Source organism: Cyclopterus lumpus, chromosome 16, assembly GCF_009769545.1.
Source record: "Cyclopterus lumpus isolate fCycLum1 chromosome 16, fCycLum1.pri, whole genome shotgun sequence".
Classification (NCBI taxonomy): Eukaryota; Metazoa; Chordata; class Actinopteri; order Perciformes; family Cyclopteridae; genus Cyclopterus; species Cyclopterus lumpus.
In genome coordinates this window covers 2,528,130-2,547,222 of record NC_046981.1, presented here as the reverse complement: position 1 = coordinate 2,547,222, position 19,093 = coordinate 2,528,130, and the positions used below count along the sequence as shown (strand labels likewise).

The 19,093-nt window shown below is 42.0% G+C and overlaps 1 protein-coding gene across 2 annotated transcripts; it reads right to left on the bottom strand.

The window, feature by feature from the left end:
• Positions 1-217: 217 nt before the first annotated feature.
• LOC117745280 (cathepsin S-like) lies at positions 218-10,939 on the bottom strand. Of its 2 annotated transcripts, none has more exons than XR_004611222.1 (8): positions 10,824-10,939; positions 9,059-9,183; positions 8,451-8,573; positions 5,893-6,045; positions 4,598-4,822; positions 3,033-3,250; positions 2,554-2,656; positions 218-561 (listed from the first exon to the last, which is right to left on the bottom strand). XR_004611222.1 is itself a non-coding variant. In XM_034553504.1 (8 exons), exons 1-8 carry the CDS (start codon positions 10,840-10,842, stop codon positions 462-464), a joined length of 1,014 nt encoding a protein of 337 aa, XP_034409395.1. In that variant the 5' UTR covers positions 10,843-10,939; the 3' UTR covers positions 218-461. The 2 variants fall into 2 exon arrangements, 1 of the variants encoding a protein (XP_034409395.1); XM_034553504.1 differs by having other exon boundaries at positions 3,085-3,250.
• Positions 10,940-19,093: the final 8,154 nt, after the last annotated feature.

Below are 19,093 nucleotides of genomic sequence, written 5' to 3'. Positions count from 1 at the left end.
TAAGACAAAAAAACATGCACTATACTCTGACCTGTCAATCACCTTGTAGCCCCGCCCCTAAAGCATCCCCTGCTTTATGGTCTGTTTGACTCTAAATGACCATAATTTACTAAATGAACATCACGCTGTATTGAAGAAGACTTGAAACTAGAGATTGAGACCAAAAACTAATGTTTACAATGTTTACTGAGGGAATACATCAAGAGAATAATGAGTGTTCATGTAGTGTTCAAGCACAGTCCACTTACTATCTTTATTAGTGATTAAAAACACACGTCGAGTCCATACAAACAAACACACCGTTAAGACGATTTCCACAACTGTAATATTTAAAGATATATATTTAAAGGATATATTTGTCTTTTGATATATAAAGAATGGTGCATTAAAAGGAGTTTTAAGAAACAAAACATGGTTGAATCAACGTGTAATTAAACTGTACAGTGGGGCTCCCCCTGCAGCTACATGGTGGGATAGCAGCCGTACAGAGCGATGCCACACTGGTTCTTCTTGTTGCGAGACATCCGGATGTAGCCCCGGTCTCCAAACGACGCCCCCCAGCTGGAGAGGAGAGAAGACGAGGTGCGTTCAAAGACCCGACCGGCATGGGAGAGAAAAGGTGTTACCCGAACCCGAGGTGAGTTCAAAGACACGACCGGCATGGGAGAGAAAAGGTGTTACCCGAACCCGAGGTGAGTTCAAAGACACGACCGGCATGGGAGAGAAAAGGTGTTACCCGAACCCTCTGTGCTGTGATGTCACTTCCTGTTTCCCACCGCACTGGGAACCAGTTGGGGGAGGAGCTACACATGAGCTCAGGGTGCACGTGTGCAAGTGCGGTGTGTATGTTTGTGTGTATGTTTGTGTGTACGTTTGTGTGTACGTGTGTGTGTATGTTTGTGTGTATGTTTGTGTGTACGTTTGTGTGTACGTTTGTGTGTATGTTTGTGTGTACGTGTGTGTACGTTTGTGTGTACGTTTGTGTGTACGTGTGTGTACGTTTGTGTGTACGTTTGTGTGTACGTTTGTGTGTACGTTTGTGTGTATGTTTGTGTGTACGTGTGTGTACGTTTGTGTGTACGTTTGTGTGTACGTGTGTGTGTACGTTTGTGTGTACGTGTGTGTACGTTTGTGTGTACGTTTGTGTGTACGTTTGTGTGTACGTTTGCGTGTACGTTTGTGTGTATGTGTGTGTGTATGTGTGTGTGTACGTTTGTGTGTACGTTTGTGTGGGTGTTTGTGTGTGTGTTTGTGTGCGTGTTTGTGTGCGTGTGTGTGTTTGTGTGTATGTTTGTGTGTGTGTTTGTGTGTATGTTTGTGTGTACGTTTGTGTGGGTGTTTGTGTGCGTGTTTGTGTGCGTGTTTGTGTGCGTGTGTGTGTTTGTGTGTATGTTTGTGTGTGTGTTTGTGTGTATGTTTGTGTGTACGTTTGTGTGGGTGTTTGTGTGTATGTTTGTGTGTACGTTTGTGTGCGTGTTTGTGTGCGTGTTTGTGTGTGTGTTTGTGTGTATGTTTGTGTGTATGTTTGTGTGTATGTTTGTGTGTATGTGTGTGTGTATGTGTGTGTGTATGTTTGTGCGTGTGTGTGTGTGTGTGTATGTGTGTGTATGTGTGTGTATGTTTGTGTGTATGTTTGTGCGCGTGTTTGTGTGTGTGTTTGTGTGTATGTTTGTGTGTGTTTGTGTGTATGTTTGTGTGTATGTTTGTGTTTGTGTGTGTGTTTGTGTGTATGTTTGTGTTTGTGTGTGTGTTTGTGTGTGTGTTTGTGTGTATGTTTGTGTGCGTGTTTGTGTTTGTGTGTGTGTTTGTGTGTATGTTTGTGTGCGTGTTTGTGTGTGTGTTTGTGTGCGTGTTTGTGTGTGTGTTTGTGTGTGTGTTTGTGTGTATGTTTGTGTGTGTGTTTGTGTGTATGTTTGTGTGTATGTTTGTGTTTGTGTGTATCTTTGTGTTTGTGTGTATGTTTGTGTTTGTGTGTATGTTTGTGTTTGTGTGTATGTTTGTGTGTACGTTTGTGTTTGTGTGTATGTTTGTATGTTTGTGTTTGTGTGTATGTTTGTGTGTATGTTTGTGTGTTTGTGTGTATGTTTGTGTGTATGTTTGTATGTTTGTGTTTGTGTGTATGTTTGTGTTTGTGTTTATGTTTGTGTTTGTGTTTGTGTGTATGTTTGTGTGTACGTTTGTGTTTGTGTGTATGTTTGTATGTTTGTGTTTGTGTGTATGTTTGTGTGTATGTTTGTGTGTATGTTTGTGTGTATGTTTGTGTGTATGTTTGTGTGTATGTTTGTGTGCATGTTTGTGTGTGTGTTTGTGTGTATGTTTGTGTGTGTGTTTGTGTGTGTGTTTGTGTGCATGTTTGTGTGTATGTTTGTGTGTATGTTTGTGTATGTTTGTGTGTGTTTGTGTGTATGTTTGTGTATGTTTGTGTGTGTTTGTGTGTATGTTTGTGTGTATGTTTGTGTATGTTTGTGTGTGTTTGTGTGTATGTTTGTGTGTGTGTTTGTGTGTGTGTTTGTGTGTGTGTTTGTGTGTATGGGGAAGTGAACGATGTCCCACCTGTTCTTGACCAGCCAGTAGTCGTCTCCGTTCAGGGTGCCGTAGCCCACCACTAGCACCCCATGGTTCACCTTCTGGGTGCACCTCGCGTCATCGTACACTCCTGAAATGGCAGGTTTCAAAATAAAAATCCATTTATAATTACATTTATTATTTCTTACGAGCATTTAAGCCGGGAATGTCCGGTAAACCTTTTTAAATACGTACACATTTGTTTTCCCACGTTGCATTTTTGATTCATATGTTTAATAAAAAAAAAACGTATACATCAAGTTGTATTATTAAAACTATTATACCTCAGTAGTTTAACTGCAAACCTTCTTATACACTGTTTGATATTTATTCAGATGAGGGATTCCTTGTCTAAAAATGAAGTGTTTTGATGCCCCTACTGGTTCAAATGTAGCTTTTCTTTTTTGCACTTTTAACTACACTCAACAGCGATTTCTGGAGTATATAAATACAAATACACGACAAACCATCCCCCGTCTTCCTGCACCCAAGACCCGGTCTGGATGCTGCGCAACGTACCGCTCCTGTAGAAGGCGAATGTGCGCTGCGTGGCGTCAATCGCCACGGAAATGGGTCCGATGGTGGCGAGCGCCTCCTTCAGGGCGCCCTCGTCTCCTGGGGGCAGGAAGCTGTACCCGGAGCAGTTGGCGGCGCGGTCCGCGGCCTCGTAGCGGCACTGCTGTGCCTGAAAGAGAGAGGACGCACCGGGGGTTAGAGCCCCCCACGATTCACACTGTGTGACAACAGAAAGCAATGAAATGTAAACACGTCCATGTAATTATTATTATTACTGAGATAAATGTTGTTCGCGAGGCTGCAACAGTCCTTTCAAAATCGGCTCAGCACTGCCCACCCCATCCTCCTCATCTTCCTCCTCCTCCTCTTCCTCCTCAACAGCGAAAACCAGATGAAGCCCGGAGGACATGCACGTTGTCCGCTCCGATTCATTTATTGTTGCTCCAAAGAGACATTAACGGCAGACCCCAGACAAGTGAGTGCTGCAGTCCGCAGCCTGCAGGGTCGGACTGAACTTCTTGTCCACCCACATCGTTGCCTCTCTCGGGGATTTGTAAAAACTGTAAACCCGAGTTTGCGCTGGATCTCCTCTCCGTCTTACACACATGCCCCCCCCCCCCCCCCCCCCCTGTGTAGGGGAAGCACAATGAACTATTGCGACATACCTTCTTATATATACCGAGAAAAAAGGGATTCTATTATCGATACGATAGAATTAAAGCGATGCTTTTTATCAGGGATTGATTATGACGATGTTTGGGTTGTACCACGTGTCTCCGATTGGGGGTTTCCACACACAGTTGGTCTTCTTTATGCAACACTGCTACACCATATTACACAAACTGCTTCCTTTTTTAAATGTTCCCCGCAGCACGGAGCCAAAAACAGTTAGTTGCAACCTTCATCGTGCAGATGACGTTCTGATTTTAGTCGTGACTCCTTCGGAGGATGAGGTATACGATTGAAAGCTTCATACTTTTATCCATAAAGGTCACAACACAACGACCACAAAGTGCATCTGCTACTTTACAGCATGAGGTTTATAAGTTATAACATGCAGATGTAATGTTTTACATGCATTACACACTTTCATATATGGCTTACTACAAGATATACTAAGAAATATGCTATATATACACATGCTGAACTCCCTTTTCTTGAAATAAAAGCGTTTTTATTAATAGATTCTGAATATTTAGACATTTTCAGCGAATTGTCTTTTGCAGCTTTTTCTGTAAAGAGGAAACAAATTGCTTTATTATTATATCGTGCTGCATTATTCAGTGTAACATTTGTTCTAATCTCCCTCCAGTGTCACAGAAGCCCTTCCTGCACATTAGTAAACACAGAGTTGAGATGCTGTTATTCCACGTGTTATAATTTCTTGCTCGGCATATGAGGAAAACGTGACTTAACGGTGAACTGCCTCAGAGGTCATAAACATCATGGCTGAGATTATTAACTGGGGTTTGTAGGTGCATACGAGTGTGTATATTTGACATCTAACGCCCCTCACCTGTCCTCTGTACGGGTACGCAGCCTCCGAGTCGATGCCCTGGTTGTCGATGACGTAGCGGAACGCCTGGTTCATGAAGCCACCGTTGCAGCCGCGGTTGCCGTATTTGCCCGAGCAGTCCACCAGGTTTTGGGGGCTGAGGTCCACCAGCTTCCCAGTTGTCTTGGCTAACTGGCCCTCCAGGGCCCCCACGGCGCTGAAGGCCCAGCAGGAGCCACAAGAACCCTGGACAGTACGATGTCAGTTGAATCAAACATGTTACAATGGTGGTTTATTATTATGGTATGTTTCACAGCGAGATCTTAAGACTCGCAAGAAAAAGTGTTATAAGGATATGACCTTCAAATGTCATGTCTTTAAAAAGACATGGCTACAAATGTCACTGTGACCAGATGCAAAATGACCACAAAAATACACAAAACAACCACAAAGAGATGAAAAATTATCACAAAGACAAACAAAACAACAACAAAGAAATGAAAAATAAATACAAAGACACACAAAACAACCACAAAGAGATGCAAAATGACCACAAAGACACAAAAAAGCATAAGGAGATGCAACATGACCACAGAGACACACAAAACAACAACAAATAGATGCAAAATAAATACAAAGACACACAACGAGATACAAAATGACCTCAAAGACACACAAAACAACCACAAAGAGACACAAAACAATCACTAAGAGATTCAAAACAACCTCAAAGACACACAAAACAACCACAAAGAGACACAAAACAACCACAAAGAGACACAAAACAATCACTAAGAGATTCAAAACAACCTCAAAGACACACAAAACAACCACAAAGACACACAAAACAACCACAAAGAGACACAAAACAATAAATAAGAGATTCAAAATCACCTCAAAGACACACAAAACAACCACAAAGAGACACAAAACAATCACAAAAGAAGTTAAACAACTGTGTAAACAACTAGAAGTCTGTGTCTCGCCGGGGGCCCAGGAGCCTATTGTCTCATAATAAATCCATTCCCGCAGGATGTAATACAAATTAATTATGATGCATAAAATGATATGGATTTTAAAACCAGCGGATGTTTAGGGACCAACGGGTCAAATAAAAGCTGTTTTCACATTTCAAACTTTAGTGATTTTACTCGTCCGCGTTCTCCTGTTTGTGGTGGCGACTTCCTGTTTGACTTCCTGTTTGACTTCCTGTTTGACTTCCTGTGCGAACAACAAGCGCTAACGCACGAGCAGCAGCGGCGTGGGCCGGTGACCCCGAGGTGACGCAACAGGAGGCGAGCGCGGTTCTTCTTCACCTGGTTCTTGACGCTGCTGACGTAGCCCTTCGCTCTCCAGTCCACGGTGTCCGGAGCGCCGGCGCCGGTTGTCCCCGCGAAGGCAGATGGCGCCCTCTGGATGTCGGTGGGGGGACTGAGCGTGGCGTAAGACTGCAGGATCTCCTCCGGCGTCTGGGAGAAAGTACATAAGAGCAGCGCTGAGATCAGCACAACATAAATAAAAAAGGCCCTGATTCATTTGGCGTTGCATTAATAAATAATAAGAATAAGGACAGGTCCGTTTTTTTAATCCAGATTAAACTTAAATTCAACATCTAATGTCACAAATGTGTGAAGTGCAGCTGCTGATTAGAACCCACTGAAAGCTCCACGTTGATTGTATTTTGTATTGATTTTGTCATTGTTATAATAATAATGAATAGGCATATTATTATTATTGTATACCAGTACTAAAACTACCAATAATTACAATAATATGAATAATAATGATTATTATTATTATTGTCATTGTTCTTATTATTGTCTTTGTTATTATTATTAGTATTATGGTCATTGTTATTATTATTATTATGGTCATTGTTATTATTATTGTCATTGTTATTATTATTATTATGGTCATTGTTATTATTATTTTCATTGTTATTATTATTTTCATTGTTATTAGTATTATGTTCATTGTTCTTCTTCTTATTGTATACCAGTACTAAAACTACCAATAATGAAAATAATATGAATAATAATGATTATTATTATCGTCATTGTTATTATTATTATTTTCATTGTTTTTTTTATTATTGTCATTATTATTATTGCATTGTTATTATTATTATTATTGTCCTTAATATTATTGTATCCAAATTAATCACATGTGCTAAATCTCAAACTTGCCGCAGAAATTGTGACATTTATATGTTTTATGTCTCTTTATTTATGACTTTATCTAATTTTCTTTCTGATGAATTCCTTTTAAACCTGGAAAAGTTTAATTATCTTTCTAAAAAAGAAAGTTTTATTCTTTGCATACCAACGCCCCTGTATTTATTTACTTATGTTCTAACCTACAGTGGCCCTGTTGTTGTATTGACAGACACATCAGTGTTCATTTGTTTACCATAAACCCGCCAACGCTAAGCTCCTGGGGCCGGACGACCTCGTCCGTATTCCAGCACATTTACACGTTTATGTTATTGTTATTTTTCATATAAAAACAAACATAACAATACTTCCTCATAGAGATCATCAGCTTGTGCGCTTCAAAGTCTAAACTATTCACGCTGAATCTCCCTCTGACCTTCCACCGTCATTAAAGCATCATGAACCAATCAAAATCATTGGACTGTTGGCCCCGCCCCCACTGGAGAGTGAAAACAGGAGAGTGAAAACAGAAGAGTGAAAACAGAGAGTGAAAACAGAGAAAACAGGAGAGTGAAAACAGAGAGTGAAAACAGAGAAAACAGGAGAGTGAAAACAGAGTGAAAACAGAGAGTGAAAACAGGAGAGTGAAAACAGAAGAGTGAAAACAGAGTGAAAACAGAGAGTGAAAACAGGAGAGTGAAAACAGAAGAGTGAAAACAGAGTGAAAACAGAGAGTGAAAACAGGAGAGTGAAAACAGAGAGTGAAAACAGGAGAGTGAAAACATAGAGTGAAAACAGAGAGTGAAAACAGGAGAGTGAAAACAGAGAGTGAAAACAGGAGAGTGAAAACAGGAGAGTGAAAACAGGAGAGTGAAAACAGGAGAGTGAAAACAGAGAGTGAAAACAGGAGAGTGAAAACAGGAGAGTGAAAACAGGAGAGTGAAAACAGAGAGTGAAAACAGGAGAGTGAAAACAGAGAGAGAAAACAGGAGAGTGAAAACAGGAGAGTGAAAACAGAGAGTGAAAACAGGAGAGTGAAAACAGGAGAGTGAAAACAGAGAGAGAAAACAGGAGAGTGAAAACAGAGAGTGAAAACAGGAGAGTGAAAACAGGAGAGTGAAAACAGAGAGTGAAAACAGGAGAGTGAAAACAGGAGAGTGAAAACAGGAGAGTGAAAACAGAGAGTGAAAACAGGAGAGTGAAAACAGAGAGTGAAAACAGGAGAGTGAAAACAGGAGAGTGAAAACAGAGAGTGAAAACAGGAGAGTGAAAACAGGAGAGTGAAAACAGGAGAGTGAAAACAGAGAGTGAAAACAGGAGAGTGAAAACAGGAGAGTGAAAACAGGAGAGTGAAAACAGGAGAGTGAAAACAGAGAGTGAAAACAGGAGAGTGAAAACAGAGAGTGAAAACAGGAGAGTGAAAACAGAGAGAGAAAACAGGAGAGTGAAAACAGGAGAGTGAAAACAGAGAGTGAAAACAGGAGAGTGAAAACAGGAGAGTGAAAACAGAGAGTGAAAACAGGAGAGTGAAAACAGGAGAGTGAAAACAGGAGAGTGAAAACAGAGAGTGAAAACAGGAGAGTGAAAACAGAGAGTGAAAACAGGAGAGTGAAAACAGGAGGAGAGTGAAAACAGGAGAGTGAAAACAGGAGAGTGAAAACAGAGAGTGAAAACAGAGTGAAAACAGAGAGTGAAAACAGAGAGTGAGCTCCGCGTCTCACCAAGTCTCCCATGTGGTTCATGCTCAGCTCGTAGGTGTGAAGCCCCATCGAGGCCTCCAGGTTGTGATCGTTGATGAGCATCAGGTTCCTCTCCCACAATTCCCGGCGGCGGACGTCCTCCACCTCGACACACACAGACACACACAGACACACACAGACACACACACAGACACACACAGACACACACACAGACACACACAGACACACAGACGCACACAGACGCACACAGACACACACAGACGCACACAGACACGCACACAGACACACACAGACACACACAGACACACACAGACACACACAGACACACACACAGACACACACACAGACACACACACACACAGACACACATAGACACACACACAGACACACACACAGACAGACACAGACGCACACAGACACACAGACACACACAGACACACACAGACACACACACACACACACAGACACACACATACACACAGACACACACACAGACACACACATACACACAGACACACACAGTGAGAGGGCATCGGGTCAAATGTTTACGTTAATGCATCTTATGGATCGGAGCCTGCTAATATATTTACATACTTCATATTTAATTTATTCATATTAAATTTGCATACCTCGTTTCGGTACTGTTTCTCGTTGGTCTTCTTCCACAGTTCCCATTGGACGTCCAGACGGCTGTCAAACATGGCCGCTGCCCCGACGCACAGGGAGACGAGCAGCAGGCTGCCCAACATCAGGCCTACACAGACACACATATACACACACACAGACACACACACACAGACACACACACACACACACAGTCAGGATGTCCTCTGACCTTTGATGGCCTCTTTTCTGCGTCAGAAACATACGAGTGGCGCTCGCTTCGTGGAAACCCCACAAAGGGGATCAGGCTGGCGGCGCGGTGGCGGCGCGGTGGCGGCGCGGTGGCGGCGCGGTGGCGGCGCGGTGGCGGCGCGGTGGCGGCGCGGTGGCGGAGCGGCGACACAACGCTCTCGGGGTTTAAGGCATCGAACTCAGAAGTCAAGAGGAGACACACCGAGTGAACACGGTAACAAAAGAAGAAGTAACTCATGTCATTATGAAACTTCTCCAGTTGTGGAAAGTTAACTTATATGTAAGGGAATAACATTTTGTATTACAAGTTTTATATACTTAGGTATATAGGTATACCTATATATATATATATATATATATATATATATATATATATATATATATATATATATACCTTATAGGTATATGTAACAATGCAACAATGTCTTAATATTGAGACATTGTTGCATTGTTACATATACCTTATAGGTATATGTAACAATGCAACAATGTCTCAATATGAAGTACTTCATATTGAGACATTGTTGCCTATATATCTACATGTATAGTTGCTGTTGTAGTCTGTGGTTTGGGGGTTCCAGCTGCTCCCAGTGAGCCTTCACCTCCGTCTGAGGCTCAGCAGCATCCGAGTATCACTTCCTTCACACCTAAAAGATTTTGAACCGCACGCAAACCCCAGAGCGAGAACATCATCACGAGACCAGAACTGAAACCGTATTCATCAACATCGGTGATTCGTTTGAGACGATTAATGTGCAGCACGTAGCAGCTTCAGAGGACTGGGAGAGAGGGAACCAGCATTAAAGAAAAGGAAGTAGAGAAGTTATTGGAAGTGAAAATGCAAGCGTGGATGTGACACCGGTTCCAATGTTCAGAAGTCACCTGACACCCGGCTGACTCACAGTTACGTGAACCCAAAAATGAAACCCGAATCCAAGCCTGAGATGTTCCTCTGACTTCACCTGAAGAACGTGTTCTTTAATGGTCTCTTCTGGTCCCCCTCGTGATGTTAGACACGCTGATAATAAAAAGACATATCTGGCCCGTAGTAAAGTGTATACTGTTGTGATTAGTGTTGAATGATATCTACTAAATAAATAAGTAACCTTTACGTAATAAATATGTTTTGAATTACATTGAGCTGAATTTCAAGACATGTTTATCTATTAATTACATTTGACTTATAATAAATAATAAATTCAGCTGTTAAGTAGGCTTTCATTTTATTTGATGCAGGAAATTGATGAATTCTACTCATTTGGTGGTGTTTTGATTCCCCAGAGAATAACCAGATGAATTACTAAAACATACTCAAAGTCATAATAAAATGTTATGGCGTGACCCTGAACGCACCTGCAGCCTGAAGACAATAGAATCTATTGTGGCCTCAATCAAAAGGAACGAAAGTAAAAGCAAAATCCGAGTTCAAGCTCTTATCTGTCATTGTTATTTGTTATTAGGTGGTTCTGTTGAATATAAAAACCAATAACCTGACATTGATATAAGAAGCAGAATGTGTGAGAGAAGGGTTTAACTTGCCTTGAGCGGTCGGCGTCATCGCTGCTTGTCGCGTCGAGTCTGAGCCTCTCTGCGCGTTGAAGAGGAAACATGTCACGTGACCTGTCGCCGTTCTTCCTCTTTTCAGAAGAAGAAGCGCAGATCACCTGAAGCTACAGTTTGAAACCGTGCACGAGAGGAACCGCGTGCACGGGGGAACAACACGAGGGGCACGAGGGGCAACTTTACAGTAAAAAAAGACCCCAAAGTGTTCCAGAGAATCGCACGTGCGCCTCTGGGCCCCCAGGAGAGGGTCTTATGTTATCTAATCTACTTAAAACAATAACTTTCAGATGGTCTTTCTCAAGTATAAAGGCGCACTAGCACCTCCTAGAGGCTGCGATGTGAACTACAACTCTCAAAACGAGCGTTTCGGATGAAACAAATAGGAAAATTAAGATTTAACAGGATAAAATGTTCCATTTAAAGTCATTTTATGTGCTTAAAGAGCTCAGTGAACGTTATCAAAATGAGGATATGAATTATTTTGCATACAAAGTGGAAAAAAATGGTTCTGAAAAACATTTCTGTTGCTATATATATAATATTATATATATATATACATATAGCAAGATATTATTTTTTATAAATGAATATGTTGCTATATATATATATATATATACAAAGGTTACGAAACATTAGGATTCAGTATCGAGGGCAGACAAACGTCCTGGAATGCAGTCAGTGCGGTTGAAGGGACGTGTGTGTGTGTGTGTGTGTGTGTGTGTGTGTGTGTGTGTGTGTGTGTGTGTGTGTGTGTGTGTGTGTGTGTGTGTGTGTGTGTGTGTGTGTGTGTGTGGAGAATAACAAAATGGACGCTCAACATTGAAAAGAGGGGAAGTAGCCAACAGATTTTTACTGCTAGTTTTAAAACACAGAGGGAGGGGGGACACAAAACAGATAATAAACTAGTCACACACACACACACACACACACACACACACACACACACACACACACGCACACACACACACACACACAGATTGTATTTCATAGCTTGGCAGCAGGTTGTAGCTTTTTCTTTGAGGGCTGGAGAGAGAAAAAGAAATTAACCGGTGAGTTGATTTCATCGTTATTTCTTTATTATTATTATTATTATTATTATTATTATTATCGCTTATATGTTCATGAAAATCTCCTGAAACCATCTCAGAACCTCGTGGAGGGTCCAAAAGATTAAATAAGACCACATCCAGGTAAAAGAACACTATAACACTGTTATTGAGAGCCTATCCGGCCACCAGGTCCTTGAGGACCAGGTCCTTGAGGGTTCACACCAGGTCCTTGAGAGTTCACACCAGGTCCTTGAGAGTTCACACCAGGTCCTTTAGGGTTCACACCAGGTCCTTGAGGCTTCACACCAGGTCCTTGAGGGTTCACACCAGGTCCTTGAGGGTTCACACCAGGTCCTTGAGGGTTCACACCAGGTCCTTGAGAGTTCACACCAGGTCCTTTAGGGTTCACACCAGGTCCTTGAGAGTTCACACTAGGTCCTTTAGGGTTCACACCAGGTCCTTGAGGGTTCACACCAGGTCCTTGAGAGTTCACACCAGGTCCTTGAGGGTTCACACCAGGTCCTTGAGAGTTCACACCAGGTCCTTGAGGGTTCACACCAGGTCCTTGAGGGTTCACACCAGGTCCTTGAGGGTTCACACCAGGTCCTGGAGCGACTGGGCCCCCAACAACCCACCAGTTTACATGTTGGGGGCCACTAGTGTATGTGGGGTTAAATAAGACCAGATCCTGAACGGTCCTGGAGCCCACCGGGGCCTCCAATGTGCTCCAGAACCATCACACGTTCGATCCCTGGAGTCTGACGTTAGCTCATGAAAGCTAGTGACCAGCCAGGAGACGAAGTAGACCCAAGAAACGACTTTAAAAACACGTAAAAACTACTAGATTAAACTCTCGGGAACAACGCACCAGAACCAGAACCTTTATAAGAGCCCGTTAAAGTGGCGTGAACCGAGACCACCATAAGGTACTAATATGTTATAAGACTACATGTATGTTTTCACTGTTTTACTTTTACGGTTTCCTCCCACAAAATGTATTCGATCGACTTCAATTTTGTTTAAAAATGATCTAAAGACCTTAAAATGGTGAGTTTTCACCAACCTTGACTTGACGTTATGTGGACCCCAATAAACGCCCACTTTCAGTGTTTTGTTATGTTACTGTTGCTTTAACTCATCCAATCCTTCCAAAAATAATCATGCATGATGCCTGAACACATTTACATGAAGAAACATTTGAATTTGTCATAGGAACACCTGCTAAAAAAATAAAATGACAAGTTTTAAACCATAATGTTTCTACTTAGACCGTAATGTTGTCTAGTTAGCCTAGTAAAACAGTATTGAATTAATCTGAGGGTCTAGCTCACCTTGATAAGTGTTCCCTCAGAGACCTGGGTTCACATTCAAGCAAGGGCTAATTTCTTGCATCACTTTTTTTTTTACAATTAATTTACATGATGTCGTCTAGACTTCACGTAGAGACACATGATGCATGTGTATGTTCACATTGTCATCGCGCCACCTACTGGCCAAGGGAAAAGACATTTTATACACTGATGTACTCCTAGTTTAGTGGCTTGGGATGCTCAAAGACTCAAAGACATGTGTCAAATTAAACAGCGTTAGCTAGCTAATAGCCACCAGCTTCAATGACACATATCGCTTCACACTTGATGTTAACACATCATTGTATATAATGATAATCGGCCTGTATAAGTAAGTATATTTATTTCTTAACTTCTGAAATAGTATATTCCAGAAAGAAAGCGTTAAAACTGGATGTGTAAGTAACTCATTCAGGAGAGCGTTCCCTTAACTCGCCACAAGAGCGCCGCCCCCAGGGCTACTTCAACACTGCAGGTGCTAAAAGAAAACTCAAATCTACTCTACATGTTTCACTGGAAATCTAATTAATTCATATGAAATATTTTACTGTGCAAACTGGATAAAGTCTCAACATCGGTGTTCCTAAAAATGTCAATAGTCAAAGTCCTAAAGTCACATTTAGAGTGAAGAGTAAAGGTTTGAATCTGAGCTCTGACGATAACAACCAGCTGTCATCACAACACAGACAATAATCACAGAAACTGCTCTTTAAAACTAAAACAGGGTTTATTTACCTTAACAATACTCATCAAATTCAATAATATTGTAGGTCAACACAAAATGTATTACATGGCATACCTCAGCAATAACGGGGTGTGTGTTAGTTAGAAAAAGAAGAAACAGAAGAAGAAGAAAGCACTCAAAACAAGGTAGATCCTCACCGCAGCAGTAAAGTACAGTAACTGTAATTGTATCACACAAAAGCCGCGGAACTGGACCGATAACTGATGAAATACAGTCTGCTGACATATTCTTGGTGGAGGATTTAAACTCCACAAATCTCAGCAGCGTGGAACGCTATTACAGCAGCTACAAGCACAACAGTTACAATACACGGAACTGAACGGGACTCGGCGGTCAGTAAAATACCCAAAGACAAGTTCACAGGGTAGTTAAACTTAAATAAAATAAAAAAAACAAGGTGACCTCTCTGCCCAGATAATAGCCTCTTACTGGAGATCGCCTCGTAGTGGTTACTGGGTTTTCTATGAATTTCTCCTGCTTAGGATCGGGGGAACGTGGCCAGTGGGCAGCGGTCAGGATGAGTCAGGACCTCAGAGTCTGAGGCCGTGGTTCTCTGAAGGAGATCGGTGGATAGAGTCGTCCCAGTTGGAAGTGAGTCACTGCCCCAAGCGAGGGAGGTCGTGTATCTCAAGGTCTTGTTGACAAGTGAGGGAGTGGAATTAATGTCAACTTTAACAAAACCAGAATCTCATAATAAAATGTTTATTATTCAAAAAAGCAGTGAATTCGTTGTGAATGAGAGAAGCATGACCTCTAAATAAAAATGCTGCTGTTGTCATTAATTATCCTTTTATTTACAAATGGAGCAATATAATAAAGCCTTGGGCTGCAGAAGAGGAGGAACCAGTCCTCCATCAGGGACGTTCCAGTGAAGCAAACGCAGCCTGAAGCTGGAGAGCAGAAGATCTGAGCAAGAAGAACTAAATCTGAGTACATGAATACAGTTTGAGTACAAATCCAAGAGTCTGAGGTGTGGTACAGTACAAAGTACAATATGTACCTCTGAGATGTATTGTAGTAAAACGTATGACCGTGTTTAAATACTGCAGTACAGTACCTGTAACTCTACCTCAGTACATGGTGTGAATACTTCCTCCAGAACTGGTTCCATCAGTTTAAAGTGATAAAGAAACAAAGAGAACCAACCTGCTCTTTGTAACCGGACTTCTCCTGAATTATTAGGTTTTAGAGGACGAATGGACTGGAGGACAATACATCCTGAAGGGGGCAGTAATGCAACGTCGAGGCTGCCAACTGCCGTAAACCCAAAGAAGAAGAAGTCGTACCGGAAACCGTCCACCAAAGACATGCGCAGTCGCAGTGGCTCTTGATAGAGACTAAACGATGTGTTGCATCGACCCACAACGTGCACGTGGACCTGTCTGAGTGGACTCTGTGTGGTTCCGCTTCATTGAACACGTCCGGATCGTCTCCTCGTGTCCTGCGGAGCTCATGACGTCAGCGCGCCAGCAGGAGGGAGACGGACCCGAACGGAGCCGAGCGACACCGAGCGGGGCCGAGTGAGAGACGCGTTTTTAACGGAGTTGTCTGGAGGAAACGTTTTCTGAAGATGTCTAAAGTCCAACAGCTGAGATGTTTAGTCAACCAGCGACTAACTGCGGCTGCGCAAGAGATCTTTGGTCTGTTTGAAAGAACGATAGCAGAGTACGAGGAGGAACTTTGTAGTTCCAGAGAGGAGAACGAGCGATACCGGAAACGACTGGACGCCGTGTTCAACCCGGAAGTCCGGTTACAAAGAGCAGGTTGGTCCTTTGTTTCTTTATCACTTTAAACTGATGGAACCAGTTCTGGAGGAAGTATTCACACCATGTACTGAGGTAGAGTTACAGGTACTGTACTGCAGTATTTAAACACGGTCATACGTTTTACTACAATACATCTCAGAGGTACATATTGTACTTTTTGTGAAGTGATGAATGTGATCCAGTTTATTTTTCAAGTGAAGACCCAGGTACTTGTTGTACTTTGTACTGTACTACATCTCAGGTACTTGTTGTACTTTGTACTGTACTACATCTCAGAGGTATATATTAACTTTGTACTATACTATTCATCAAAGGTACATATTGTACTTTACTACATCTCATGTACTTGTTGTACTTTGTACTGCACTACATCTCAGGTACTTGTTGTACTTTGTACTGTACTACATCTCATGTACTTGTTGTACTTTGTACTGTACTACATCTCATGTACTTGTACTTTGTACTGTACTACATCTCAGGTACTTGTTGTACTTTGTACTGTACTACATCTCATGTACTCGTTGTACTTTGTACTGTACTACATCTCATGTACTTGTTGTACTTTGTACTGTACTACATCTCATGTACTTTTTGTACTGTACTACATCTCAGATACTTGTTGTACTTTGTACTGTACTACATCTCATGTACTTGTACTTTGTACTGTACTACATCTCAGGTACTTGTTGTACTGTACTACATCTCATGTACTTGTTGTACTTTGTACTGTACCACATCTCAGGTACTTGTTGTACTTTGTACTGTACCACATCTCATGTACTTTGTACTGTACTACATCTCATGTACTTGTTGTACTTTGTACTGTACTACATCTCATGTACTTGTTGTACTTTGTACTGTACTACATCTCAGGTACTTGTTTTATTTTTCCAGATGACAGTTTCTCTTCTTTCTGTGTTCTTGTCATTTCAAATCATGACTTATTGATTTCACTTCAGAGTTCTTTCCTCCTCTCCCTCTAAACCCTGTCCTCACACCCCAATAGTCCCGGCTTGCTCTTGGATTTGTACTCAAACTGTATTCATGTACTCCGATTTAGTTCTTCTTGCTCAGATCTTCTGCTCTCCAGCTTCAGGCTGCGTTTGCTTCACTGGAACGTCCCTGATGGAGGACTGGTTCCTCCTCTTCTGCAGCCCAAGGCTTTATTATATTGCTCCATTTGTGAATAAAAAGATAATTAATGACAACAGCAGCATTTTTATTTAGAGGTCATGCTTCTCTCATTCACAACGAATTCACTGCTTTTTCAGTGATAAACCTCTTGTACAATAAACATTTTAATATGAGATTTCTAAGACATATAAATTTATTATTTTTCCTCCACAGACGTCCAGCAGCTGTTGGTGGTTCAACAAGAGGTTCCCCCTGATCAGCAGGTCTGGAGCTCCAGTCTGGAACAGGAGGACCCAGAGCCCCCACACATTAAAGAGGAACAGGAGGACCCTGAGCCCCCACACATTAAAGAGGACCAGGAGGACCCTGAGCCCCCACACATTAAAGAGGAACAGGAGGACCCAGAGCCCCCACACATTAAAGAGGACCAGGAGGACCCAGAGCCCCCACACATTAAAGAGGAACAGGAGGACCCTGAGCCCCCACACATTAAAGAGGACCAGGAGGACCCAGAGCCCCCACACATTAAAGAGGAACAGGAGGACCCAGAGCCCCCTCACATTAAAGAGGAACAGGAGGACCCAGAGCCCCCTCACATTAAAGAGGAACAGGAGGACCCAGAGCCCCCTCACATTAAAGAGGAACTGTGTACCAGTCAGGAGGGAGAGCAGCTTCCAGGGCTGGAGCAGGCTGGGTTCACGTTCTCATTCACTCCTGTGAAGAGTGAAGATGACGAAGAGGAAGCTCAGTCCTCTCAGCTTCATCAAAGACAAACTGGACATATGGAAACAGAAGCTGAGGGAGAGGATTGTGGAGGACCAGAACCAGACAGGAACTCAGATCCAGATGACTGTGATGATTGGAAGGAGACCAGAGAACCTCAGTCAGGTTTAAACTCTCTGAATAATGATGAAGTTCATGTCAGTGATTCAAAATGTAGTTCTGGTGAGAAACCGTTAAGCTGCTCTGAATGTGGGAAAAGATTTCACCTCAAGGGAGTTTTGAATAAACACATGAGAATCCACACAAGAGAGAAACCCTTCAGCTGCTCAGTCTGTGATCAAAGCTTTAAGTGCAAGGCAACTCTGAAGAGACACATGTTGAATCACACAGGAGAGAACCCCTTCAGCTGCTCAGTTTGTAAAACATCTTTTACACAGAGTGGAACTTTAAAGGGTCACATGTTAACTCACACAGGAGAGAAACCATTCAGCTGCTCAGTCTGTAAAGCATCTTTTACACAGAGTGGAACTTTAAAGGGTCACATGTTAACTCACACAGGAGAGAAACCTTTCAGCTGCTCAGTCTGTAACAAATCTTTTACAAGGAGAGATCATTTAAATAGACACATGTTACATAGCTGCAAACTTGTCGCCCTTTGACCAAATTCTGCGTTTTGAGATCAGAATGTGTCATCCACGTGAATCGTGTAGATGCAACCTGAGTTTCTGAGGTCGAGCAGACTGTATTTCATCAGTTATCGGTCCAGTTCCGCGGCTTTTGTGTGATACAATTACAGTTACTGTACTTTACTGCTGCGGTGAGGATCTGCCTTGTTTTGAGTGCTTTCTTCTTCTTCTGTTTCTTTTTTTTCAAACTAACACACACCCCGTTATTGCTGAGGTATGCCATGTAATACATTTATCTTTACTGCTGCGGTGAGGATCAGCCTTGTTTTGAGTGTTTTCTTGTTCTTTGTTGACATGTGTTGATCTACAATATTATTGAATTTGATGAGTATTGTTAAGGTAAATAAACCCTGTTTTAGTTTTAAAGAGCAGTTTATGTGATTATTGTCTGTGTGTGTTGTGATGACAGCTGGTTGTTATCGTCAGAGCTCAGATTCAAACCTTTACTCTTCACTCTAAATGTGACTTTAGGACTTTGACTATTGACATTTTTAGGAACACCGATGTTGAGACTTTATCCAGTTTGCACAGTAAAATATTTCTTATGAATTGATCAGATTTCCAGTGAAACATGTAGAGTAGATTTGAAAAACGGGCAACTTCTGCAAATTAATGTAGCGCCCCCTAGTGTTCAAATCGCACAAGATTTTTTTGCAAGTTAAGGCATGCCATGTGCACTTAGGAATTTTTTTTTTGAGTGATTAGTCCCAATAGTGTTGACGCTATGAGCATTGAAAAACAAGACACGCCCCTAAGATATTCAATCGGCCACAGATCTTTACCACAATAAGATA

Coding starts and splice junctions, on each gene's coding strand:
- LOC117745280 (XM_034553504.1), bottom strand. Junction 6,046..8,450: donor TGAACCACATGGGAGACTTG/GTGAGACGCGGA, acceptor ACTTTCTCCCAG/ACGCCGGAGGAGATCCTGCA. Junction 562..2,553: donor TACTGGCTGGTCAAGAACAG/GTGGGACATCGT, acceptor TCTCCTCTCCAG/CTGGGGGGCGTCGTTTGGAG.